This window comes from Pseudophryne corroboree, chromosome 4 (genome assembly GCF_028390025.1).
Source record: "Pseudophryne corroboree isolate aPseCor3 chromosome 4, aPseCor3.hap2, whole genome shotgun sequence".
NCBI lineage: Eukaryota > Metazoa > Chordata > Amphibia > Anura > Myobatrachidae > Pseudophryne > Pseudophryne corroboree.
Genome location: NC_086447.1, coordinates 504,856,876 through 504,884,814, shown reverse-complemented (window position 1 = coordinate 504,884,814; position 27,939 = coordinate 504,856,876). Strand labels below are relative to the sequence as shown.

The following is a 27,939-nucleotide window of genomic DNA, read 5'->3' as shown; positions in this document are numbered from 1 at the left end:
CAGAAAGGCCCCTTCGGTACTGGTTTCTCAGGGCTGGGTCATTCCACTGGGTATCATGAGCCAACCTCCGAAACTCCGTACTATAAACCTCAGCTGGCCGTCGCCCTTGCTTAAGAACCGTAATCTGAGCCTCGGCTGAAGCCATCTTGTCAGGGTCATCATACAAAATACCCAGTGCCGTAAAAAAAAGCATCAACACTTTTAAGCGACGGACAGTCAGGCTGTAACGCATATGCCCAGACCTGTGGGTTTCCTTGTAGCAAGGAAATCACCATGCCCACCCGCTGAATCTCCGACCCAGAAGACTGGGGCCTAAGCCTGAAATATAGCTTACAGCTCTCCTTGAAACAAAAGAACTGCGAGCGATCTCCAGAAAAACGATTCGGGAGATTTACTTTCGGCTCCTTAACCCCTGAACTTGCCGCTGCTGCTGCGGGAGCTCCGCTATCGGCCTGCGGGGTGTTCATTTTAATGGACATCTCATTAAATTGTCGAGTCAGGACCTGCACCTGATCGACCACCTGTTGCAAAGTATTTTGAGGGGTATGCTCCATATTCCCACAAAATTTCAACAGGAGTAGGGCTGCTGAATATGTTACACACACCAGTGCTAACAGGAGTATACGGGTGTATAAACAGAGAGGGAAGCGAAGCAAACGAACTCACAGACAGTATAACATAACATACACAGGAGGTGATGGAATAACTAATAAACACAAAGTGAACGGAGAAGCCCAAAGGCTCAGGAATTGGGTGTCTCCCTAGTGTCAGGAATGCTCAGATGGAATAGAGCGGACAATGAAGCGAGGTGTAGTGATTTAACATGTGGAGCACCTGAAATGATGTTGCTAAGAGCAACAGAAAAAACCCCAAAGGGTTACCAACGGGTGTGGGAATAAACTCCTTGGTCAGAGATAGAAATATAGACACAAGGAGAGTATCCACAATCCTAACCCCACTTGCAGGGCACAGGTTCAGCTTACTGCCACTAAACTGACACTTGGACGCCCTGCACAGTGAGGGAGGATTAAGCAAGCAGGTCTGAGAGAACAGCCGCAAACCTGCTGGGTTCACAGAATAGCAAAAGAACCCCAGCAGGTCAAACAACTGACTCCAGTCTTACTGCTAGGTCCGGATTGGCAGAATAAAGTACCGAATCCCAAGGCCTATTCGCAGTAAGCAACAAGTAAATACAAAGTCACACAGTACTAGCTAACTCTCTGGAACTGACTAACAAACAAAGATTCAGCAGCATTTGCCTAGCCTGAGAGGATGGTTTATATAGCAGGTGCTGTCCACGCCCCACTCAGACCTCACAGACTGTGAGTACAAAACCAGCGCCGGATTCCCTGCCGTGCACAGAGCCTGTTTCCACTACACAGTAAAAACCCGGACCGGAGTATCAACTGCGCTCAGGTTACTTCGCTAACACTTGCCTCCCGGTTGCCATGGCGACGTGGCAGCACAGAGCAGGAGATCCTAACAATCCCATAAAAAACACACTGTAAGGCCAACCATGTGGGGTTATAACCGTGGGCGGATAGGCCATATGACTCACCAGGAAGATTCTTGGTAGGCTGACATGTCTGTGGGGCCTGTTTTGTGTGTTGTCATGTGGCCCCACCCTCCACATGACAGGCAGCCCACCACACTCACTACACTGCAGTGTCCCCATTCATTGTCATTCCAGCTTTGCAGTACAGCAACTCTGCCATCCAGTGATGCTGCCTTGGCTACACGATATGTTATACCTCTCGTGCTGACCATAATGGGCCAATTCTACAAAAATGTACAGGGCCACTTTTAGTTCCCAATCCGCCCTTCGTCTCAGACACAACTCAGCAAAAGACACAAGGAAGGGTGCAATTGCGTACAATCAGGCCCTTTGAGGAGGGATCGCACCCCCTTCAACAGACCCCACCCCCTCGTCAGACCGTACCCCCATGTGTGCTGCTTCCATAAATTTTTCAGCCTGGTTTTCCATCCCAACCCACCCCTGGTTATAACCCAGCTCACATCAGTGGCAGCTTGGTTTCCCAGCCCACAGATAGCTATTGCATTTGGCAAATTGGAGCCAGTATCTCAATGTGATTTGTCACAACATATGTGCAGTCTATTACCTCTATTATATTGAAACGCTGCCCTAAAATACTTTGCTGGCTGTGGGGAGCATACTGCAAAACAACATAAAAATGTACATACTGTATATATTAATAAAAAATAAAGCGATAGTGTCTCTTTACATCTTGTTACATTGTGTTTACAGGCACAAGGATCTTTATATTGTATGCACAGATTATACTAAATAATGCAAACAGAAGCTAATTAAACATTATTTTCTTTGCACAGGAACAATTTGGACACAAAATATTCTCTGTCTGATATTCAAAGAAAGTCAGTGGAATGTAGCAGAAGATGTTGACAACATGGCCAAAGCTCCATGGCTAGAATACAATTTGTACAACATTGATTATGACAGCCGTCCCTCTCCTCGTCTCTTTACAACACACATGCCTACTTATCTGATGCCGAAGGATCTGAGGAAGCGAAGATCAAAAGTATTTACACAACCATCCATTTCTTGAATATGCTGGTAAAATGTGTTAGTTTGCAGATTGTGGACCTGATTCTAAAATGCAGGCAAATCCGAATACAGACAAACCAAGTAATGATTAACAAACTGTGCATGCATCACATTCAGCTAAAGGGCAGTAACTAGGGTGGTGCCGATGGTGCCTTACACACAGCACAGGTCTTCTGGAGGTGCAGAACCAGGCGCTGCCGTAATGTCCTTTTTGCTGGGTGCCCATTTTCATTAGTTGTGTGCTTGGCTCCTTCTGGTGCCTCAGCTCCACCCTCTTATTCATCTTATTCTCGCTGGAGCGATCAGCTCACACATTGCAGTAGTAACATCAGCAATACAGAGCCACATCCTCACCACCACCAACTCCGAACACCCACATCCTCCACTGCTAGCCATGGGGATGGTTTTGAGCCACAGACCCAAGCAGTACTAGCAGAGCTGGATCACTCGCAAACCATGTCAGTGGTGATCTAGGGTTTCCACTTTGTGGCACTGTGTGGCCTAATGTGTATAAGGGGCATTACTGTGAGGTGGAATGTGAATAAGGTTGCACTACTGTGTTGCATAATTGGAATTGGGAGTACTATTGTGTAACCATGCCCCTTCACATTAGACCTTACCCATTTTTTGTGTGAGTGTAAAAGGCATGCACTGTCCCTATTCCTGTAAGGGGCACCAGTGCTCCTTTTGGCACAGGGCACCAAATGTCTAGTTACGGTTCTGCTGCTACACATCTTACAGTACTTATGAGTGATGCATCTCACTTGCTTCTCATTTGTAGTTGGATTGGAGCTACCAGGTGACAATGGGGCAGAAAACAGACTAAGCATGTACAATACATTTGCAGTAGACTTGTTGAGGGCGCAGCATTGCATCCTATTCTGAGATAACATATGCAGATATCCATCAAATTAGTTTGGATCTCTTGCTCCATGGCTACGGCTGGTGCACATGTTCTATTATTAATGAGAGCTGCTGTCACGGGAAGTGGATGCAAATGCATGTACAGCTGCGACAATAGCGGAGTCGCAAAGACGATAATATGCAAATGCTAGTTTCAGTCTTCTTGTGTACTACTGTGTGCCTATGGCAGACTCAGTATCTCCTTCTGAAATTTCTCTATACATAGCCACTGTGTGTCAGCGTCCGGAGTCTTACCGGTACGCTGGGGCCGCGGGGTTGGCTTCTCTGGCGGTGTACGGGGAGCGATGGAGGTGGGATGCTGCGCCGGGTCTGTGGGCGGCAGTGGCTGCAGTGAGGGGGTCCACTAGTGGCGGCGGGACGCCGCTACAGCAGGTCGCTCTTGCTGAGCCATTGCTAGGAGACCAGAGGCAGTGAGCAATGTGGCTTTGCAGAAAGGTCTGCATTACTGGGCGCCGCCATGTTGGAAACCAAGTTTTGAGCATAGTTCCTGTTTCCTGTTTTTTCCAGCCAATCCAGGGGAAGCTCATTTGCCACCTCCCAGTAAGTTCGATGGGAATCCAAAACAATGCCGCGGGTTTCTTAACCAATGCGAAATCCAGTTCGAACTACAGTCGGACAACTTCCCATCAGCACGAACCAAAGTAGCTTATATAATTTCTTACTTACCAGGCAAGAGTTGAAATGGGCTTGACCCTTGTGGGAAAGGATGGACCCCATCCTGTCTAATTATTCAGAATTCTTAGCCACCTTTTGAAGAATCTTCGACGAACTGGGCAGGACTTCTGCCACCTCATTGGAGATCCTGTGCCTGCATAAAGGCACGCGTACGGTCAGTCAGTACGTGATCCAGTTTCGTACTCTCTCCTCAGAACTGAACTGGAATGAGGAGGCTCTCATTGCAGCTTTCTGGAGCGGTCTCTCCGAAAAGATCAAAGATGACCTCGCAACTCAGGACGTACCTGATAAGTTGGATAAATTAATTTCTTTATGCAGTAAATTAGACCTGAGGTACAGAGAACGCTGTATGGAGAGGTCACGGTCAGATCGTCCTAAGCCTAGAGTTGTTCTTCCACCAACACCATCATCACCAACTGCGGAAGAACCCATGCAGATCAATCGCTCCCGCCTCTCCAACGAAGAACGTCAGAGACGGCGACAAGGGAACCTCTGCTTGTATTGTGGTGCATCTGATCACTTTGTCAAAACTTGCAATCTAAGTCCGGGAAACGCCCGCTCCTAGCTTGTGTTGGAGAGGTCAAGCTAGGAGAATTCTCAGAATTGCATACCAAGAAAGAGTCTGTCTTGTTAATCCACCTGGAGCTCCCTTCTTCCTCTCTTCTCATCCCTGCACTACTCGATTCTGGAGCCGCCGAAAGCTTCATTACATCAGCTCTGGTCAAACGATCTGGAATACAAACGGCTCCTTTGGATCGTACCATTTCTGTTACTGCGGTGGATGGAAGTTATATCCCTGAGAGTATTATATCCTTTCGTACTATTCCTCTCAAAATGATAGTCTGAGTTCTTCATTCAGAAAAAATATCTTTCCTTGTAATTCCTAAAGCCTCTCATGAACTGATCCTAGGGTTTACATGGTTAATCAGACACAATCCCCACATAAACTGGCAGACTATGGATGTTCTCTCTTGGGGACAAGACTGCTTCCAGAACTGTTTACCTTCAGTAAGACCTCTCTGTTCTTCCAGTCCTTCCAGCCTTCCTGTGGAATACCAAGCCTTTCAATATGTTTTCAGTAAGCATGGGGCAGACACCTTGCCTCTGCATCGTACTTGGGATTGTCCCATTGAGCTAGTACCTGGTAAGACTCCTCCTCGAGGTCTAATCTACCCTCTCTCACTTCCCGAGACACAGGCCATGTTGGAGTATATTCGGGAGAACTTAAATAAAGGATTCATCAGGTCTTCCACATCCCCGGCCGGGGCGGGGTTTTTCTTCGTCAAAAAGAAGGATGGAAGTTTGCTGCCCTGTATTGACTATAAAGGTCTCAATGACATAACAATTAAGAACAGATATCAATTACCCCTGATTCCAGAACTGTTCGACCGTGTTAAAGGAGCTACTGTATTTACTAAGCTGGACTTACGGGGGGCCTACAATCTTATACGTATTCGCCCAGGTGACGAATGGAAGACGGCATTTAATACCCGCGACGGCCATTACGAATACCTGGTAATGCCTTTTGGCCTATGTAGCGCCCAAGCCGTCTTTCAAGAGTTTGTTAACGAAATCTTCAGAGACCTCCTCTATGACTGCTTTGTAGTGTATCTGGATGACATCCTCATTATTTCTAGGGATCTGAAGACCCATCGTTAACAAGTCAAAGAAGTTCTAACTCGTTTACGAAGGAATAAATTATTCTGTAAATTAGAGAAGTGCACCTTCGAAGCACCCACGATTCCATTCTTCGGTTACATTCTTTCTGGGCAGAGGTTACAGATGGACCCCGCTAAAGTCCAGGCGATTCAGGATTGGTCACTTCCAGCTACCCTTAAGGGAGTTCAACGTTTCATGGGGTTCGCTAACTTCTACCGAAGATACATTCAAAATTATTCTTCTGTCATAGCTCCCATAACTGCATTAACTAGGAAAGGAGCCGATCCTGCTAAGTGGTCTCCGGAGGCTTTAGAAGCCTTTTTGTCTTTAAAGGAGGCCTTTATGACCGCTCCAGTTCTACGACAACCTGATCTCAGCCGTCCGTTCTTGGTGGAGGTTGACGCCTCTACTGTAGGAGTAGGAGCAGTATTATCCCAGCTCTTTGAGGACAAGAAGGTCCATCCTTGTGCATTCTTCTCATGAAGATTTTCCCCCGCTGAACAGAATTACGCTATTGGGGAACAAGAATTACTAGCAAATAAGTTAGCCTTTGAGGAGTGGAGGTATTTGTGGGAGGAAGCTCAGCATCCAATCTAGGTAACCACGGATCACAAGAACCTCCTGTATCTACAGTCAGCCCAATGTCTGAACCCACGCCAAGCAAGATGGGCACTCTTCTTTACCCGTTTTAACTTTAAACCTAGTTACCGACCAGGTTCCCTCAACAAAAAGGCAGATGCATTATCTCGCTCCCTAAGTTCTGAAGAACCCTCTGACCGTTCAAAAGAGCAATTCATCCTGGAATTCACCTCTTTTTCAGCAACTAATACCTCTCCACTTCACCCTCCAGGAAAGATCTTCGTTGCACCAAATCTTTGCAAAAAACCTCTTACATGGGCTCACTCCTCTTCCTTCATGGGCCATGCGGTTGGTCATAAAACACTCAAATTCATTCAGCGCTCCTACTGGTGGCATGATCTCAGGACTGACATTCAGGAATTTGTGGCTGCCTGTCCAAAATGTGACGAGCATAAGAGTCCCAAAGGTCCTCCAGCCGGGTTACTCCATCCGTTACCGGTACCACTAAGAACATGGATGCATATTTCTATGGACGTTATTACTGATTTACCTACGTTTGGTGGACAGAACACTGTATGGGTCATAGTTGACCGATTCTTTAAAATGGCACACTTCGTTCCTCTGGCTAATCTTCCGTCAGCATCCCAGTTGGCAAAATTATTTATAGCAGAGATCTTTCGACTTCATGGCCTATCACAGGAAATCGTGTCTGATAGAGGTCCTCAGTTTGTGGCCAAGTTTTGGAGATCCCTATGTTCTGCTCTTGGTGTGAAATTGAACTTCTCATCAGGATATCATCCCCAAATGGATGGTCAAACAGAGAGAGTGAACCAAGATCTGGAGACTTTTCTGCGTTTATTCATGTCCTCCTCACAGGATGACTGGCTGGACTTCCTCCCGTTCACAGAATTTGCCCATAACAGTCTCTATCATTCTGCCACAAAATCTTCTCCATTCTTCATTAATTATGGTTACCATCCAAGAGTTCCTGACTTCCCACCTCTGCCTACACTCAAGGTTCCTGCCACAGAGTCAACACTTCGACAATTTACTGAGACCTGGAAACAAATTCACAAGGCCTTGCTCAAGACATCCAAGAGGTATAAGACCTATGCAGATCTGAAGCGAAAAGCTGTACCAAGTCTTAAGGTAGGAGATCGGGTTTGGGTTTCCAAATGTAACCTAAGATTAAAGGTTCCTACGAAAAAGTTTGCTCCCTGATTTATTGGGCCCTACCCAATCAAATTTTTTTTTAATCCTGTGGCTTATAAAGTGAAATTACCTCCGCAGTTAAGAATCCCTAATGCATTTCATATTTCTCTCTTAAAACCTTTGGTACTTAATCGATTCAGAGCTGCTATGCCTAGATCACCCAAGATCCAATCAGCACAAAGAGATGAATTTGAGATTCACAAGATCCTCGATTCTCGCAGACGTTATGGTCGCCTCCAGTACCTTGTTGATTGGAAGGGATATGGATAAGAGGAGAGATCTTGGGTAGAAGCAGAAGATGTCCATGCTCCAAGACTTCTTCGGACATTTCATGCCAAGTTCCCAACTAAACCATATAGGTGTCCGGAGTCCACCCACAAAAGGGGGGGTACTGTCAGCGTCTGGAGACTTACCGGTACACTGGGGCAGAGGGCTAGCTTCTCTGGCGGTGTGCGGGCAGCGGCGGAGGTGGGCTTCTGCGCCGGGTCCGTGGGCAGCAGTGGCGGCGGGACGCCGCTACAGCGGGTCGCTCTTGCTGAGCCATTGCTAGGTGACCAGAGGCAGTGAGCAATGTGGCTTTGCAGAAAGGTCTGCATTACTGGGCGCTGCCATGTTGGAGACCAAGTTTTAAGCATAGTTCCTGTTTCCTGTTTCTTCCAGCCAATCCAGGGGAAGCTCTCCCTATAAAAGGGGGCTGGTTTAGGACAGGGACGCCAGTGCTTCAAGTTACAACCCTGTTGTAGGTGCTTTAGCCTGTGCTCCCAGGATCCTTGTCGTATTCTGGTTACTCCTGATCCTGCTTGGTCGGTTCTCTGTCGCTGCTGCAGTCCTGCCGTTCCTAACCTGCTACTGCTTGTGGAAGCGCTCCTGGAAAACCTGGTCCAGTAAGTCTCTTTGGGCACAGTCAGCCCCGGGTTTTCTACCTAGTCTTTCAAGCCACACTCCACAGATCTATGTTACTAGCCACGTCTTTGTACCACCGATCACAATCTGCAGATTGTTATCTTCAGCCTCATCCTCCAAACCACAGTCCACGTCTCCAGCCACGTCTTCAACTACCATCCACAGTTCCACAGTTCATTATCTACAGTCTCGTCTTTCAAATTACAGTCCACAGTTCTTTGCCTCCAGCAACGTCTTTTAACCACTATCCACAGTTCCGCAGTTCATTATTCACAGCCTCGTCTTTCAAGCCACAACCTGCAGTTCTTTATCCGCAACTACGTTCTTTAATCATCGTGCTCCTGCCACAGTTCTCTACCTCAGCCCTGTACATAATAAATACTATTCACTGACTCTCAACCCCGCCTATGTTCTTCATTGCTCCGTGTCCCATGCGAAGGAACTATATCCAACCCCCTCATCTTGTTCACCCACAGCCAACTACCTCCTCGGGCAAGTCTCAGCTGACGGATCCTCAAACTTTGCTAGTGGATGTGACTTTGTATTTGGAAAACCAGCTGCATTCATTGACATGAGCGGTGACACTCCCATAACCACTCATGCCTTTTTTTGCATTCACTTCACCGCTCAGGAACGCCCATGGTTTGTGCAGCAATCTAATGAGAGCACATTCAATCAGACAACTCCACAGCAAATGCAGAGTTGTTGCATGCAGCATGTAATGATAATGTACATATTTGCTCTACAGTACTGGATCAGTGGAGCATAAGCCACCCAGTGTGGAAGATGTGTATTGCATGCTGTGTATTTTGTTGTGCCTCAATGCGCCTGTCCGTGCAACAACTCAACAAGCTATAACTAAGGTGTGACTAATACTCCGTTTAGGTGGAGAAACTGCAAGGATGAGGGAGGCTCCATCTGTATATAGCAGTTAAACCAATATAACGTCCTTGTTAGAGCACCCAAGCTACCATATAAGCGCCCAAACCACAGACTTTTCACACATATCTGCTTGTCACCTCAGGGGGTAACCAGTAGAAATGTGGGTGCCAGCAGCACTGACACCTGATTGGTGCAGCAATTTAATTGCTCTTTTGGTGTCCCCTTTATGACTGAACAGTTTATCTCAGGTTTCTGAGCTACTGTACATGTTTTAAAACCCCAAGGAAAATGTTTTTTGTTGTTTTGCTAGGTCTCATCCCCAATCGCAATAGCAGCCTCCTTAGGTTTCTATGGGGTCTGCTACATTGTAAGATTTACCATGCCCTAGAATTGCACTGTTATTCACTAATGCCATCTTAAGATGGTGTTTGACATTGTAGCCTGTTAGCTACATATGGCATCATTTACTGGGAGAGGGATCTGAAGGTAACAGCCACTTGTGCATTTGTTTTCTGGCACCTTGCTCTAAACTGTAAGATTTGCACTGTGAGACCTGGGTATATCCCGATCCACTGGAATAGCCTTTTGCCTACAAACAATTTCACCGGCCGAGCATCTTGGGAAATCTTTATTGAAAGTTATTTTTTACGCTGAGTGAGCCTTTTGTAGCCTTTTGTCCAACACTGAAAAGTTTTCCTTTGCATTTGGGGAAATCCGGACATCTGCATGGCTGGGGAGAAGGAAAGCCCATAATAACTCAGCGCACCCGTGATTTCCTGCGTCACTGCAGCAGGTGCTGCCAGGCTATACATCATCATTCTGGAACCAGAGTACAGGGTAATAGAAGATATCCTGGCACAGATCCAGCTGGGGACCGTACAGGCATTAAGTTGCTGAGTACACCTGCTAGTGTGTCTGCACCGCAGGTATGTGCTGCCACATTCACCGTCATCGTTCTGTTACACCAGCTCCAGACAGCATGGCAAGCGCCACCCAGCTCATTGCCATCCATCTGCCAACCCCAGCTCCAGACAACACGGCGGTGTGTTAACATTAACTGGCCTAGAGCAACTCCACTCACAGTGTGAACGTGGGGATAGGCTGCTTCAGTCTGCTACAGACTTGGTATGCACCAGTTTTCTGAAATGCTGACCGTCGCAAAATGGCCACAGCATGTCAATCATGCTGCAGCTTAGGGAGCATTGTAACCATCATCGCAGAGAAAGATCCAGATCACTATGTGCACTACAGAACCTGAGCATGCACAGATATAAATATATCAGAGATGTATGCAAACCTTTGGCACTTTGTATCTGTGCCTGAGCTGGCACCCCTGTGATGATTTATTTATGTATGTTAGTGTTAACATATTTAAAAAAAAATGTGCCTACCTCAGAAAATTGTTCATTATAAACAGAATTCACTTTTACCTCAGAATCCGAGGGATTTTTTTTCACAACATACAGTATACCTGTGAAGGATGAAGATAATGACACAGTAAAAAGTCGAAATGAGGTTTTCTTAGTAAGAACAAGCCCAATACAGTTATAGGGGAAAATCTGTAACATACAGTATCTGTGACAGAAACCAATGCTATATATTCTCTCTCTGGGCGGGATGCACTAAAGGAAAAATGCTGTAAAACCCCCATTTTTTGTTTGTGTACCGCAGTTCCACATACACTAAGCCCTCTATCCTGGAGCTTTGTTGCAGAGGGTAACACTAGCAAAAGTGGACGTTACCCTGTAGAAGCCTATTTGCTTCTTTCTGCAATGTTGGAGGGATCCAATCGCATCCCTCTTTCAGTGTAGTTTACCACACCATATACCCCTTATACACATCTAGTACTGGTGCCCTTTTCACATTATAGCACACGATATGAGCCGAAATTCACATGATAGCACATGGTATAAGCCGAAATTCACATTATAGCACACAGTATGAGCCAAAATTCACATTATAGCACACGGTATGAGTCAAAATATTCACATTATAGCACACAGAATGAGCCAAAATTCACATTATAGCACATGGTATGAGCCGAAATTCACATTATAGCACATGGAATGAGACAAAATTCAGGGAGAGTGACAGCAGGGACAGGGAAAGTGACAGCAGGGACATAGGCACAGGGAGTGACAGAAGGACAGGGAAATTGACAACAGGGACATGGAGAGTGACAGAGGGACAGGGAAAGTGACAGAAGGGACATAGGGACAGGAAGAGTGACAGAAGGACAGGGAAAGTGACGGCAGGGACATAGGGACAGGGAGAGTGACAGAGAGAGGGACAGCAAGGGCATACCTACTGGACTAGGGAGACAGAAAGGTAGCAGGGTAAGATTACCTATTTAGCAGTGGGTGAGGATGCTGTGGTCTGCGATGGATGATGAAGCTGTGGTCCGGTCAGCATGGTGCGGATGGCTGAGGGCGGTGTAGCAGAAGAGGAGGCAGAGGGTGGCGGCGGTGCAAGGAGGAGAGGAGGCTGTGGTCCGGTTGACATGGTGTGGACGGCTGAGGGCGGCAGCGGCAGTGCAAGCAGGAGAGGAGGCTCTGGTCCATTCGGCATGGTGCGGATGGCTGAGGTCGGCGGCGGTGCAAGGAGGAGAGGAGGCTGTGGTTGGCAGCACTGCAGCTCCTATGACCGGGGCACTACTATTTCAAATCTGCCGTGGACTGACAGCCAATCAGGAGTAGTCGCTCCTGATTGGCTGCCGGTCCGCGGCAGATTTGAAATAATAGCCCCGCATTCAGGAGCGAGAGGTGAGCTCTATGCGGCAGTGGTGGGGGATTTCAACGGACAGTGCTCGAAGAAGTGGTGGTATGCCATACCGTTGTATACCAGCCAATTTCGAGCACTGCTTATAATGTTAAATCTATTTCTATGATTCCATAAGGGATACAGTCTTTACACTGTTATAGGCAGTTGAGTAGGCATCTGGGCACCAAATGATTAACTTTTCTTTCCCAGCAGCCCATGCTCCCTCTCCCCTATACCCCACCCCTAGCCACAGGCAGCCAGTTAAATTAGCAAATCCAAAGCAAGGAGTAAAAAGAAGGAGAAGAAAGACCGGCACACAAACAAGTCCAAACATACAGTAGATGCAGCCAAACCTGTCGGGGTGGGTGCCTTGTGTCCCCTATGGAATTGAAGAAAAGGATTTAACAATTTAAACACAAAAATCTTCTTTTCGTCTACCTCTGCAGGGTACACAGGCTTTAAGCTGGGATGTATGAAAGCTATTCCCCTAACTGAGAGGACGCTTCTGAGCTTCGCTGAAAACCCTTTGCCCGCAAGTTACATCTGTGGAGGCGAAGGTGTCAGAGGAATAGACCTTGAGAAACTTATTGGTAGAGGACTACGTGAGCACTTTACAAAGCCGCTTCACAGAGCAGCCACATCGAGCTACTCAAGAAGTTCCCAGTAAATGGGTAGAAGGAGTTGTAACCATGACCGAGGCAGAAAGGTACACTGCAGTGTAAGCATGGCAGTTAGTCACACAGAGTCATCTGGCCAAAGTCTCCTTTAGTATTTAGCCAGCCCCATTGGTTAAAGTCATACACTACAAAGAGAGAGTCAGTTTTACAGAGATCTCTTGTCCTGTCCATATAAATTTGGAGGCACTGACGATATCTCAAGAGGCCTTCTCCAGTGAAGAGGCCTTCTCCAGTGAATCTGGTAATTGGAAAGAAATGGCCATGATCTCCAGGATGAAGCCTAGATATCACCTTAGGAAGGTAGCCCAATCGTGTCCGAAGGACAGACCGGTCCAAATGAAAAATCAGAAATGGAGAGCAATAAGACAATGCACTCAAGTCCGACACCAACCAGGCCGATGTTATGGCAAGAAGGAAGACAGTATTCCGAGAAAGCCAACTAATACCCACGGTGTCCAAGGGTTCAAAAGGAGATTATTGAAGAGCACCCCCCTTCCCCCAAGACAAGTGCCATGGAGCCACTGGAGGTATAAACGGAGGCTGCACATGAAGGACACAATATAGGAAAGTCTTTACATCAGGCAAGAGCACAATCTGTCTCTGTAAGATCACAGAAAGGTCTGAAGCCTACAACTTTACTAAAGACATACGGAGGCCCAAATCCAGACCTGCCTACAGGAAGCATAGAACTAAGGAGAGTCGGAATGATTTGGTGTTAAAATATCTTGCTGAACATCAGTCTGTGTTCTCCAAACTCTGTGAGAAATCCCGTCAAAAAGAAGGTTTCCAGGCATTGAGCATGGTATGAATGAGCAACCTTGAGAACCCCTTAGCTCTCAGGAAGGATGTCTCAAGAACCACCCCATTAAAGTTAGATGAGCCAGATGTGGATGGAAGCATGGGCCCTGAGAGAGAAGATCCAGCTGTAAAGGTAGATGCAGTGGACTCTTGATGGAGAGGCCTGGAAGAACCACATATCCAGTCTTTCATGGCCAAATGAGAGCCACAACGATCATCATGCCAAGAGCTGAAAGATGTCTGTATACAGAGCCCACTCACATGAGTAAACGTCCTGATGGCTTAGGAAGTCCGCTTCCCAGTCTTGGCCCCAGGTATGTGACCGCAAAAATTATGCACTGCTCAGGGGGGAATACAACTCACCTCCTTCATGGCACAGCAACTTTAAATGCCGCCATTGTTTACGTAGGCAAAGACAAATGTGTTGTTGGACTGCACCTAGACTAGATATTGGTCAGAAGCTGCCTCTCCTGAGCCATCCACCAACCATGAAAAGTTGATTGACAAGTCACAGCCTCCACCCCTGAATACTTACATCAGTGGTGAGCAGGACCAAGTCCTGAACCAAAAATGGGTGGTCCCAATCCAGGTGAGACTGATGGAGTCACCACATGAGGGAGTGACAGACCACTTGAGAAAGGACATTTGTGATTAGGAGCTGCAGATGTAATCTGTTCCACTGGGTCAGAATCTCCTTCTGGAAAGAAAAGGAAGTGAAATTAGGCACACTCCAGCATGACAAAGGTGGAGACTAGAGATCCCAGAATCTGCATGCAAGCGTGTATTGACACTTGTCGATGACATAAAAATGAGTGAATTTTGGCATGTAAGTCCTGAAGATTGTCCACTGGAAGGAACACTAACTGAACTCTGGAATCCAGCAAGGCCCTTAAATGTAACATTCTGTATCCTAAGATGAACTCAAGGAGAGCCAATAGATGGTCCATCCATGAGACTGGAGAAGGTCTACTGTGAGATGGATGTGTATTTCCTGAGGACATCCGGTGACTGGGCCAGGAAAAGGAGGTCATCCAGAGAAGGCAGAATTTTAACTTCTCTGTGTTGAAAAGGAGCTGTACTGCAAACCTGAAGAAGCGCTGGTGACTGAACCACATAGGAATATGCACATATGTATCCTGGATGTCCAAAGAGGCCATGAAGTCACCCAGTTCCAGGGCTATTATGATGGAGTGAAGAGGCTACGGGTAGAACTTGGGAACCCCCAAGTACCAGTTGAGGAACTTATGGTTGAGGATTAGTCGGAACTGTTTGGCTTCTAAACCAAGAAGAGCTTGGCATAGAAGCCAAATGTCTTTCTAAGACAAAGGAACTGGTATAATGACCCTGGAGATAAGTATGTACTCCCGCAGTGCTCCTGCTTTTCTTGAATCTATTGGAAGACTTGGTTGGAGGACGATCCCAAAAAGTCAGTTCGTAGCTTCCAGGGACTACAAATCTTACGAAGCTGTCCATCATGGTCGCCATCCAAATCTTGTAGAAAAACCAGAGCCTGCCTCCCTCGCTGGGGTCCCCCAGGTAAAGGCCCACATTATCATGAGGCAGGCTTGTCCGCTGGCTTGGTGGCATGGTGTCTGGTAGACTAGACTGTTTACCCGGAGGAGGTACCTTGGAATCAAGAAAAAGACAAGCTCTTGACTTTGCCTTGTGAACAAAAGCAGTGAAAATTAGACACTTGTGACCTGGGGGCTGCCTCAGAAGGAAGGAAGGCCATCTTTGATGCCACCACTGTAGCCACAATATTGTCCAGTTCTGGAACAAAGAGAATATCCCCAGATATATTTGAGGCCATCCTCCAATGCATCTGCCTAATGTTCAATGGCCTTAGCTACCAAGGCAGTTGTGAGGGCTGGACGTGCAATAGTACTGTAAAATAAATTGCCTTGAGGAAAGTTTCCAGTTTCCTATCCATCAGATCTTTAATGATTGCCATATTAGAGATAGGGAGGTAGTATTCTTAATTAGTCAGGCAAAGTGAGCATCAGCTGGAAAAGAGTACTCCAGTTTGACTGGACACGCAGCTGGTAGCAGATAAAAAGTGGCGATGCACTTGGAAGAGCCTAATAGGGAGAGCCCATGAATCGGCTAGGAGGTCCTCTAGTTGCACAGATGAATGGAATGATGCAGTTACCTTCTTCTGACAAATACTTGTACAGTGGACTTAGGGGTTTTCTCTAAACACATGATCAGAAGAGCAGACTGAACTGCCTTGATCAGGGCCTCTACATCCACCGTGGTAGGGAGTCCTACAGGATAGAGGAGGTCTCAACATCTGGGGTAACATACCCATTTTCCTCATGGTCTGAGAAAATCTTTGAGTCATAACCAGATAGGGACATAGAACTGTCTCTATTGATAGGCCCATGCTTGGATGTGTGGCCTCTGTCTAGCATCTGCTGGAAAGATGCCGATACCTGCACCAACCCCTGCACTGATTGAGTGAAGGACTGCAACCACTTTGTTTCTATGTCAGAGGGCTATGAATCACCTTGAGATGGTAATACTTTAGTAACCGAGGCCATGTCTGTAGATAGACTAGCAGGAGTAATGGGCCTGGGGGCTACAAGCTATGTAATTCCCTAATTGCAACATTACCTGTAAAAGCATGGTAGTCCAGTAATTTACTGACTGGAAGCTGTGGGCAAAGGGACCTCTTGCTGTGTAGCTGTGACATATTGGACACATAGATCATCATGGTCTGGAGCAAGAGTAGATTGTACAGAAGTACAAGCCCCACAGTTACGCAAAACTGGAGCACACACCTCCCTAGGTGTTTTGTCCTAGGGAGACATGTAATGAAATCCAAGCAAGACCCCACACACAAAAGTTACACAAACAGTGGTGTGCCAATAAGGGGTAATGCAATGAATGATAAAGCAGCACAAATAAATAAGTAGGGCTATACAGAAAATTATAATTGTGGCTGCCAATAAACAAATTCGTGATCACCCCAGTGCAGTCAATGAACAGAAATTGCAAAACAAGTATGGACAGTAAGTGCTCAACAAACCAACCACAATATGGTCGGAAGGAGTACAGTATTTGTATGTCCTGACCACTGAGAGTGAAGTATACAGGGAGACTAGGAGCCCATGCTTCTTTGCATAGACAAGCAGAGGCAGTGTGTAAAATGCCTGCTCAGCATCTGTTAGGGAGGAGAAAGAGGAGGGAAATCCCAGTGGTGGAATGACTGCTTAAAGGGAAAACTTGTATTGACCTTTTTGTGTCGACCATTTTCTTGTCAACCTTTTAACCCTGTTGACCGTTTGTACTGTCTACCTTTTTTGTATCAACATTTTGATCCTGTCGACCTTTTGTACTAATCGACCTATTGACTGTCAACCATATGGTGTCGATCTGTTAATCCACACCCGTATTAGTCACAATGATAACATATATGTAATCATTTTTATAAAAATAAATGTTGAAATAACACTGAGTTCTTCTCTTTAGGTTATTTATGTTTTCAGAAATCCAAAAGATGTTGCGGTATCTTTTTATCACGTTTACAAAATTTCTGTCAAGGTACAGCATCTACCAATAACTTGGGAAGTCTTCTTTGACCTGTATATGTCAGGAAAAGGTACAATAACATCTGTGTAATTCATATAAAGCTTAATTATGTGAAACAATCATTAACTACAAGAGCTAATGTCATTCAATGACAGTATATAATTTTATTTAAAAAAAAAACCACAGACAATAGGAAAAAGGATAAATACTACACTATGGTCTGGTTCAGAGTTAAGAGCAAAGTATCTTAAAAAAAGTGGAGTAATTTTGAACCTCGTCAAACCATTATGCATTTCAGGAGGTGCAAATATTTTTTTTGCATGCAGGGCGAATGCTGTCTGCTTTTGCATGTAGCCCACAAATGCTGGACAGCTTTATTTTTATCTTGCAAGTTAGATTCAAGCAAAGGCCAGCTGCTCCCAAATCTAAACCTCTATGTACATTTTATATCTAGGACACAGAGCGGTATTAAGAGAAGACGGGGTGCATGTGTAGTCTCTATCCGCTCCCTCTCTATAGCCGGCAGCCTAGGTTTTGTGGATGCTAGAAGACTCTAACACTCTGCTATAGTCTACTGTACATGCACAAGTCTCCAAGAAAATGGATCGGCGACCATTTAACTGGCAATTTCCCTACTGCGTATGCAAAAACCCTGGGAAAATAGCTGCAGTGCCATTTTACCAATGATTTTGAACCACTGTGCGGAGGATGGCAGGACTCCAGAGAGGAAAGTACTGAAGATATGGGTGACCTGTATCCAAGGAGCCCGTGTGCACTGCACTTATTATTATACCTTCCAATTGTCTCAATTTCCATAGGACAATCCCATTTTTCATGGACTGTCCTGCTGTCCCATCTCAATGCCGCAGTCCATGCCCACATAGTAATAAAAAAGGGGTCATGATTGCAGCACTTTACATGAGGCCACGTCCCCCTGCCCATGAGGCCACATCCCCTCATTTGGGTGCACACCTCTGCCGCGTGTAGATGTCCCTCTAGAACTGAAGACTTCAAGAAGTTGAATTATACATATCCCATTTCTCCGGCAGGGTCCACAGGTTATCTACAGGATAACAATGGGATATGATGAAGCAACAGCATATTTGCACCAAACGGTCAAAGCTTTTCCAGCCTCCCAGCATGCAACGGGCCCGTCCATATATCCCCGCCTCCTTGCTCAGGCAAATCAGTTTTTTTGTTTGGTGCGGCAGGATAAGGACCATGGTCAGAGGCTTAAGCTTTCTTATTTTATTTTTATAAGCTTACTTTCTTTCTGAGTGATCTTTCTAAACAGTGTCTTATATGTACCTTATAAAGAGTCACTCCAACAACTCTCTGCTGGGTCGCGACAACGCTTACCCACAAGTACAGTGCTGTTTCGGTGGGCGTCTGTGTCGGATATACTAGTAGGTCCAGCAGACGTTACCAGGATGTGGTCGAAGCACAGGGAGAAGGTAAGGCATCGGTTCCACTTAGAAGGGGAATACGGACACAGCCGCACTGTTTTGGGAGGAGACCACTAAACAGTCGCTGATGCGGCTGCCACCTCGGGTGCACAAGCACTAGGCCTTAGGGATCAGAGGCTCCAGGAATAGTATGAGGCCACGATCCCTAGGGTTGATGTCAGCAGTGGGGAGTCAGAAGACGCTCTTCTGGGTACCCCTCCCCCAGGTTCATGACCAGTTTCCTCAGAGTCTCCCACCCTGAACTGTTTCCCACTTCAGTCTCAGACGTTGTACATGAAGGGAACCCAGTCGCAGCATAGGCGGCTGTGTGACTGGTGCGTCCATATTCAACAAGCATCTGTGTTCACTATAGGTTCATGGAGCGGCAGTGTACACTAGTAGCGTCTGGATCCACTCAGTGTTCGCTAACATATTGATCAATCCTGAAAGCGAGGTGAGTCTCCCTTTATCTCACTCTACTGAGTACGGGTTATACACTACTAAGTCTCTATCTACCCTTTGAGTATGAATAGGAGGGGGGAATGCTCTGCACTCCAAGAATCACTATATTAAGTTAATAAATTGATTGATTATGTGCAGTCTAACAGGGAGAATAATTTGACTCAGTGAATCTCAGTTTAGAAACAGAATAATTTTATCAAAAATGTTATAGTTTGTAAATGACACATATAACATACACGTAGCTACTACATTTGTAACAATTAAAAAGATATAAGTTGCAACTTATTTGTGTCACAGTAAACGCTGTTATTATATCTATTTATGGGAATATGAGTATTAGTACAGCATGCAGTAAGACTCAGTTAAAAAAATGATGTTAATAGAAAGCTCTCTCTGGAACAAATGTATGTTTGATTGTAACACTTGCATCCCAGTTTATTTAAATAAAATGATGTGCACAGATAACTCCACAGTTATTGGTGTAATGAATGAGGCATGTAAACACTTTAGAATTACCCCCGTGCTGGTTCCTGATTTCAATACAGGGTCCTGTAAGCAATTGCACGTGGTATAGAAATGTAGTTAAGTTGCTGTCTCTGCAACACTTGTGAGATTATTATTATTATTTATTATTATCCTTTATTTATATGGTGCCACAAGGGTTCCGCAGCGCCCAATTACAGAGTACAAATGCACATAAAAAATAGGAAAACAGTGACTTACAGTTGAATACAATATAGGACAAGTACAGGGCAACTAAGCATAACTACACCAGTAAACATAGAGATAAGTTCCAGGTGGTCAAAAAAACTGTGGGATCTGGGCAGTTGAGGATTATTAAAGTAAGAAAAGTATAAGCACATGAGGGAAGAGGGCCCTACTCGTGAGAGCTTACATTCTAAGGGGAGGGGTAGACAGACAGGAATGACACAGATGGGGTACATAGAGAGCGTGGAACAGAGGGTTATGTTGAGATTTGGCTAGGTTTGGTAAAGAAATGGGTCTTAAGAGCCCGTTTGAAGTTTTGTAGAGAGGTGGAGAGTCTGAGGAGGAGAGGTAAAGAATTCCAGAGAAAGGGAGCAGCACGTGAAAAATCTTGGAGATAGGAGTGGGAGGAAGTAATCAGAAGACAGGAGAGTCGGCGTGCATTAGCAGAGCGAAGAGGACGGGTGGGAGAGTAAAGGGAGATAAGGTCAGAGATGTAGATGGGAGAGGAGTGGGTGAGGGCTTTGTAAGTGAGTGTGAGAAGTTTGAATTGGATTCTGAAAGGGAAGGGAAGCCAGTGGAGGGCCTGTAGGAGAGGGGAGGTAGACGTAGTGTGTTTGGTGAGGAAGATGAGCCGGGCAGCAGCATTGAGGATAGATTGGAGTGGAGAGAGGTAATTGTCAGGGAGGCCAGTTAAGAGGAGATTACAATAGTCCAGTCTGGAAATAATCAGTGAGTGAATAATGATCTTAGTGGCATCCTGGGTGAGAAAAGGTCTGATTCTAGAAATGTTTTTGAGATGAAAATGACAGGTTTGTGAGAGGTGCTGAATGTGCGGTTTGAAGGAGAGGGAGGAGTCAAGGATTACGCCAAGACAGCGTACTTGGGGGCTAGGGGAGATAGTCGTGCCATCAATGGATAATGAGATTGTGGGAGGTGAGGCTGTGCGGAGGGTGGGAAGATGATCAGCTCAGTCTTAGACATTTTGAGTTTAAGAAAGCGCTGAGACATCCAGGAAGAGATAGCAGAAAGACAGTTTGAGGTACGAGTGAGGAGAGCCGTGGAGAGATCAGGGGAGGAGAGGTAGATTTGAGTGTCATCAGCATAGAGGTGGTATTGGAAGTTAAAAGAACTAATAAGTTCACCTAAAGAGGACGTATAGAGAGAGAAAAGGAGAGGACCAAGAACAGAGCCTTGGGGGACACCAACAGTCAGTGGAAGTGGGGGAGAGGTAGCATCATGAGAGGAGACAGAGAAGGAACCTCACAGCGGAGTTTGAATGATGAAAGCTGGCCAGCTGCAATATAGAATATCAGCTGGATGCGGGAGCTGTAGTGGCAGAGACATGAGCTGTGCTGCAGCAGTGTCCACTGGAAAGAGCTCAGCTGAAGAAATGGGCGTCAACGCGTTTCGAGTCCTAGCAACCGGAGACTTCCTCAAGACAAATTCCTTCCTACTGAGAGCTGTGTAATTTATACCTGAATAATTATTCAAATCAAATCTGGTGCGTCAATTATTACTCAAATAATCATTTAACATTATTTATGGCAATTCAACCTAAAATAAACATGTTTAAGATTATCATTCCTTTTCTGCACTGAATCCTTAATTGGAGAAACACTGAGTCAATAATGTACTATCTTCTAATAATAAAATAGGAGGATAATATATGTTTTTAAACTAATCAAAGTTTAATTAAGACCTGAAAAAGAGGGTATTTGGGACCTTAACACTCTCTAAACCAAATATATATATTTCATGGGTAATAAGAACAATCTAGACTTAGTATACCAAATGAAATCACTATTTTTAGAACCATATAGTGTTACAGATTGAGTATCCCTTATCTAAAATGCTTGGGACTAGAGGTATTTTGGATATCGGATTTTTCCGTATTTTGGAATAATTGCATACCATAAAGAGATATCATGGTGATGGGACCTAAGTCTAAGCACAGAATGCATTTAAGTTTCATATACACCTTATACACACAGCCTGAAGTAAATTTTAGCCAATATTTTTAATAACTTTGTGCATTAAACAAAGTGTGTGTACATTCACACAAATCATTTATGTTTCATATACACCTTGTACACACAGCCTGAAGGTCATTTAATACAATATTTTATATAACTTTATGTATTAAACAAAGTTTGTGTACATTGAGCCATCAAAAAACAAAGGTTTCACTATCTCACTCTCGCTCAAAAAAGTCTGTATTTCGGAATATTCTGTATTTCGGAATATTTGGATATGGGATACTCAACCTGTATTAGTTATTCCATTTTCTTATATCTATCATTGTCCAATGCCGTTAGTGCGATCACTCTATCTTTTACTTGTAGTTTCTATTCTCCTATATTAGAAACATATACAAATACCTATTCGCTAACAAAAATACAAGACAACAAAAAAAGGAAATGAACATAAAATAATAATAATAATAAAACAGTAATAATAACTATATATTCCTATGAACAGAAATGTACCTACGTACACACACACACATGTAAATAAATGCATGTATGCACGATCAGTTTGTACAAGAATGGACAGGAGATAAGATTATAAACAACGTTATATAAATAGATTGTTAGTACTACCTATAAGGCTAAAGAGTGTCCTTGCTTTAAATATTAGCATTGTGTAATTTATGAAGATCCTACAATATAGAACAATCATATCTATATTACCGTTGTTAGGAAAAAATATACAGTGAGATAAATATACTAATTATGTTGAATTATAAATGAGGCAATATATATCCTACATAATAAATATATATATATGTGTACTCCTAAGTGTATACATACAAAAACCAAAAAAAATAAAAAAAATTACAATAAGAAAAAAATTCATAATATTATAAAATATTTTAACTGGTTTAAAAATATATATATATTACTTTTAATTAATTAATCTAGGCAGGTATAATCTAAAGCTTCATTTACGCCTTTAGGGTGTAGGGTATCTCGTTTAAAAATCCATGATGATTCTCCTATGCAGAGTTTACGAAATCTATCCCCTCCTCTTTTAGTACTTGAAAATTGTTCTATACCCATAACTGTTAAAGAAGACGGATCACCATTGTGCATTCTAGAGAAATGGCGTGATACGCTGTGTGTTTGGAGTTTTTTTAATGATGCCACTACAGTTCCCGCATCCCGCTGATATTTTATATTGCAGCTGGCCAGCTTTCATCATTCAAACTCCGCTGTGAGGTACAAGCACATCGGCCATTCACGGCACAGCCGTACCATGTCACCGCTGCTGTCAGACGGGTTTCTACAGATCCCCGCTGCGTGGTTTATACAGCACCGGCTATTTGCAGCTCCACCGTCTTTTACCGCTACCACCAGCCGAACTGCCGGTGTCCTCCGCTGTGAGGTTCCTAATACAGTATCAGCTTATACATCATCAACGGCTGTTCCAGCGGACATTTAAAAACAGCGGGTCCATCTCACAAGTGTTGCAGAGACAGCAACTTAACTACATTTCTACACCACGTGCAATTGCTTACAGGACCCTGTATTGAAATCAGGAACCAGCACGGGGGTAATTATAAAGTGTTTACATGCCTCATTCATTACACCAATAACTGTGGAGTTATCTGTGCACATCATTTTATTTAAATACACTGGGATGCAAGTGTTACAATCAAACATACATTTGTTCCAGAGAGAGCTTTCTTTTAACATCATTTTTTTAACTGAGTCTTACTGCATGCTGTACTAATACTCATATTCCCATAAATAGATATAATAACAGCGTTTACTGTGAAACAAATAAGTTGCAACTTATGTCTTTTTAATTGTTACAAATGTAGTAGCTACGTGTATGTTATATGTGTCATTTACAAACTATAACATTTTTGATAATATTATTCTGTTTCTAAACTGAGATTCACTGAGTCAAATTATTCTCCCTGTTAGACTGCACATAATCAATCAATTTATTAACTTAATATAGTGATTCTTGGAGCGCAGGGCATTCCCTCCTCCTGTCTACAAATTAAATTTGATTTTCAGCTTAGCCAGCTGTTTTTGCCCAGCAGCTCCAAGATACACTGCCATTCTTGGGAATATTATCACTACATATATAGCGCCTGGTTTATACAGTCTGAGATTTATCTCTGACTGTCTTTGTACATTTTTTCCTTTGAGTATGAATAGTTAGATAAGTGCCTATTGCATATGAGTCTGTATACATTTACTGTGGTTTCTTTCACATTGCGTCTGAATACGTTAGATCTGTTTAAACATGATGTAGTAATATGTTCTCCTACATACTTTAAATATAGTTGTAGTTGATGATGTGCTCATTTTGCTTATTATAATAATGTATAACATGTGACTGACTGCTAGTGTGATTGATGACTTACTATATTTCTGCCAGTTTGTTTATTCCGATCCTCAATGCTGGTGCATGGGAAGGGTCAGATTGTATATCACTTTAAGAAATATAAAGTGATTACAGTCACAAATTGTGTAGTACACTGTGGAAGTGTTGATTATTTATCATGTCTAAGAGCGGCAAAGGTGAGGAAGGTACACTCACAGCAACACCAACACTCATATTATGTTTGTCTTGCAAAGCTGTGTTATCCACTCAGGATCTGGTTCAGGATGGTTTGTGTACAAATTGTTTTAGCTTTCACCAGGGGTTAATGAAAAATACAAGGCAGATTCAGGTGCAGATGGATCCACCTTGGGCTATGTTTGCACAGACTTTATCCAGTATAGCTGAACTGATAATTTCTCCAATTACTGTACCAGGGATAGGTTACACTATTAGCCCTTACATGCAGCTCCCCACCTATGGTGTAACACTTCCAGCAGCAGCTTCTCAAAAGAAACACTCGAGGCCTCTGCAGCGTCTGATTCTTGCCAAATGGAATGGGTTGCATCAGATGATAAAAACACAGACTATGTTACTTATGATAGAAGTGAAAAGGTCATTAGCCTGGTGGCTACAGACATCCCATCTGGACAAGAGGAGACCCTTTTGGATATCAGATTGGGAAATTCTGACGACAGACGCCCGTCTCCAGGGCTGGGGAGTAGTGTCAGGAAGGTTGTTTTTTTCAGGGGCAATGGACCAAGGAAGAAAGTTGCCTGCCAATAAACATATTAGAACTTCGGGCCATATACATGGCACTGATTCAGGCAAAGGACATTCTTCTGGGAAAACCAGTCCAGGTCCACTCGGACAACGCAATGGCACTAGCGTACCTATACCATCAAGGAGGGACTTGCAGCCGAAAAGCGATGAAGGAGGTAAGTCACATACTAAAGTGGGCAGAACTTCATCATCCAGCCTTGTCCGCAGTGTTCGTTCTGGTAGTCCTAAACTGGGAAGCGGACTCTATCTGTCGACACGCCATTCAGGCAAACGAATGGGCTCTACACCCAGAGGTCTTCCAGACTCTAGTAGACAAGAGGGCGTTTCCAGAGATAGATCTCATGGCGTCCCATCAGAACAACAAAGTGCTCACATACAGGTCAAGAACAAAGGATCCCAGAGCGACCTTTGTGTATGCCTTGTCAGTGAGATGGGACTTTCGTCTGGCCTATGTCTTTCCTCCAATTACCCTATTACCCTGGGTGGTGAGAAAGATAAAGCAAGGCAAAGGTGCCGTGATACTAATAGCTCCGGCTTGGCCCATAAAGACATTGGTACACAGATCTGTAGAGGATGTCACTGTATGTTCCACTTCTGCTCTCTCAACGTCCAGATATACTGATGCAGGGTCCTTGTTATCACAGACATCTTGATCGACTGTCTTTGACAGCGTGGCTCTTGAAACCTCTATCCTGAAGTCAAAAGGATTCTCAAAACAGGTAATTCAAACTATGCTCAGAGCAATTAAACCTTCCTCAGCTCGTATTTATCACCGAATCTGGCAAACCTATATTAATTTGTGCAGTGAATGGAAAATGGATCCTAAATCTTTCAGAGTTTCCAGGGTCTTAGCATTCCTTCAGGCAGGAATGGATAAAGGTTTGAAGGTGGCTTCCTCGAGAGTGCAAGTATCAGCATTGACTGTATGGTTCCAAAAGAAAATTGCCAATTTACAGGATGTGCGTACTTTTTTTCCACGGAATGCTGCGCATTCAACCCCTTGGGACTTAAGTCTAGTCCTGAAAGCCTTTCAAGTTGCCTTGTTTGAACCACTTAATAAAGTTGATCTTAAATGGTTGACAGTTAAAGTTCTCTTTCTACTGGCTATGGAATCAGCTAGAAGAGTATCAGATTTAGGGGCATTATCATGCCATTCCCCATTTCTGATTTTTTTATCCAGATAAAGCAGTTCTCAGAACTAGATCTGGGCATCTTCTGAAGGTGGTGTCTAAATTCTACCTTAATGAAGAAATTGTAGTCCCGGCTTTCCAGGTACCAGGATTTCTGCTGTAGATGCATCGCTGGTCTTGGTCCGTGCATTAAGGATCTATGTGTATCGTACCAGTGCCATCAGAAAGACAGATTCTCTCTTCATTCTCTACGAATTTCACAACAGAGGATGGCCTGCTGATAAGCAGATGCTGGCAAGATGGCTTCGGATGACAATTTCAGAAGCATATTCTCAGGCTGATCTCCCGGTTCCAGCTAATGTCTCTGCTCACTCTACTCGTAAGGTAGGTCAATCTTGGGCAGCACAACATGCTGCTTCAGCAGAATAGATATGTCAGGCAGCCACATGGTCTTCCATTAACACATTCATTAGATATTAGGCCTTGGATACCTTTGCCTCTCATGACGCTGAATTCGGGCAAAGGATTCTCCTGTTCAATCAGGGGCGTCCCCACCACTAAATTGCTTTGGGAAATCCCATTGTTATCCTGTGGATAACCTGTGGACCCTGCCAAAGAAATATTCGTTATGGTAAGAACTTGCCGTTTATAACGGTATTTCTCCTAAGTCCACAGGATCCACAGGGATCCCACCTTGACGCACCTGATTTGAGGATCCTTTTACTCACTAGTATCTTCCTTCTTGTACGGAAGGGTGTGCATGTATGTTCTTCTCTCCTGATTAGGGCTATCTATGATGCTCCTGCCTTGAGCTTTGGACTACAACTGATTTGCCTGAGCAAGGAGGCGGGGATATATGTACAGGCCCTTTGCATGCTGGGATGCCGAAAAGCTTTGACTGATTGGTGCAATTCCGCTGTCGCTTCATCCTATCCCATTGTTATCCTGTGGATCCTGTGGACTTAGGAGAAATACCATTATCAACGGTAAATTCTTACCATAACGTATATTTTTGCCGCACCTGCAATGCAACATGATTTTGGCAAAAGTACATTTATTTTTTTATTTTGCTTTGCTGCAAACGCTGAATCAGCAGCTATATATTCTTTGGATATAATTGGGTATATACTGTATTTTGTGTTCTGGGACAAACAAATAAGCACGAATAAGCAATTTTGCAGGTTTTTATATAAATACTTAGTTAATTAACACAAATGCAAAAATAGGAAAAGCATTTAGTAAAAGTTGAAGAAAATATGTACCTGAAAATTATAAAATATTCTAAAGGAGTAAATTCCAGTATGTAACATAACTGATTCAGCATATCTGTTAGTAGAAATTTACATACATATTAAAAGTAACCAGAAATTCCACATAATTCAGACATGTCAGCAGATCATTAAGAAGTGTTTAAAAAATCATCCATACAGTACTAAGGGAAGTACACAACCCCAGTGTTCCTTTGGCATCCCACACATCTGGCAAACTCAGACTCCATTACAGCCCGTCCCTTGGCAGTGTGTCCTGACGGGCTTTAACCACTTAACTGACAATTTATCCCTAAAAAAATGCTGAGAAATTGACAGGTTTTTTTTTATGAGTGAATTAGGTGAAGAACATCAATATAATCTTATCCAAAATTATAATCTCAAACATTGGAACATCAGTCGGGAAGATCGATAACATTGGAACATCTCAACATTATGTTTTACACCCACTACAGTTGCTATGTACACAGGGGGGGGGGGATTTGGGGGGTTGATTTACACTTTCCCAGCAGCTGCCATTGTTTGCAGCCGCTGGGTGGCGGGTCCTGCCGTGCTGACCGATCAGCAATGATCGGAAGCACGGGAACACTGAGGAGAGGGTGCAGAGAGGAAGAGGGACCTTCT

At 44.2% G+C, this 27,939-nt stretch overlaps 1 protein-coding gene across 5 annotated transcripts in view; it reads left to right on the top strand.

The window, feature by feature from the left end:
* Positions 1-27,939, top strand: part of LOC134909856 (amine sulfotransferase-like) — a 455,842-nt gene that overhangs the window by 390,931 nt on the left and 36,972 nt on the right. For all 5 annotated transcript variants that reach the window (XM_063917179.1, XM_063917178.1, XM_063917180.1 and 2 more), the window contains 2 exons: positions 2,350-2,558; positions 17,125-17,254. In XM_063917179.1, the coding sequence (XP_063773249.1) occupies positions 2,350-2,558; positions 17,125-17,254 (339 nt within the window). The remainder of the gene's footprint in view (positions 1-2,349; positions 2,559-17,124; positions 17,255-27,939) is intronic.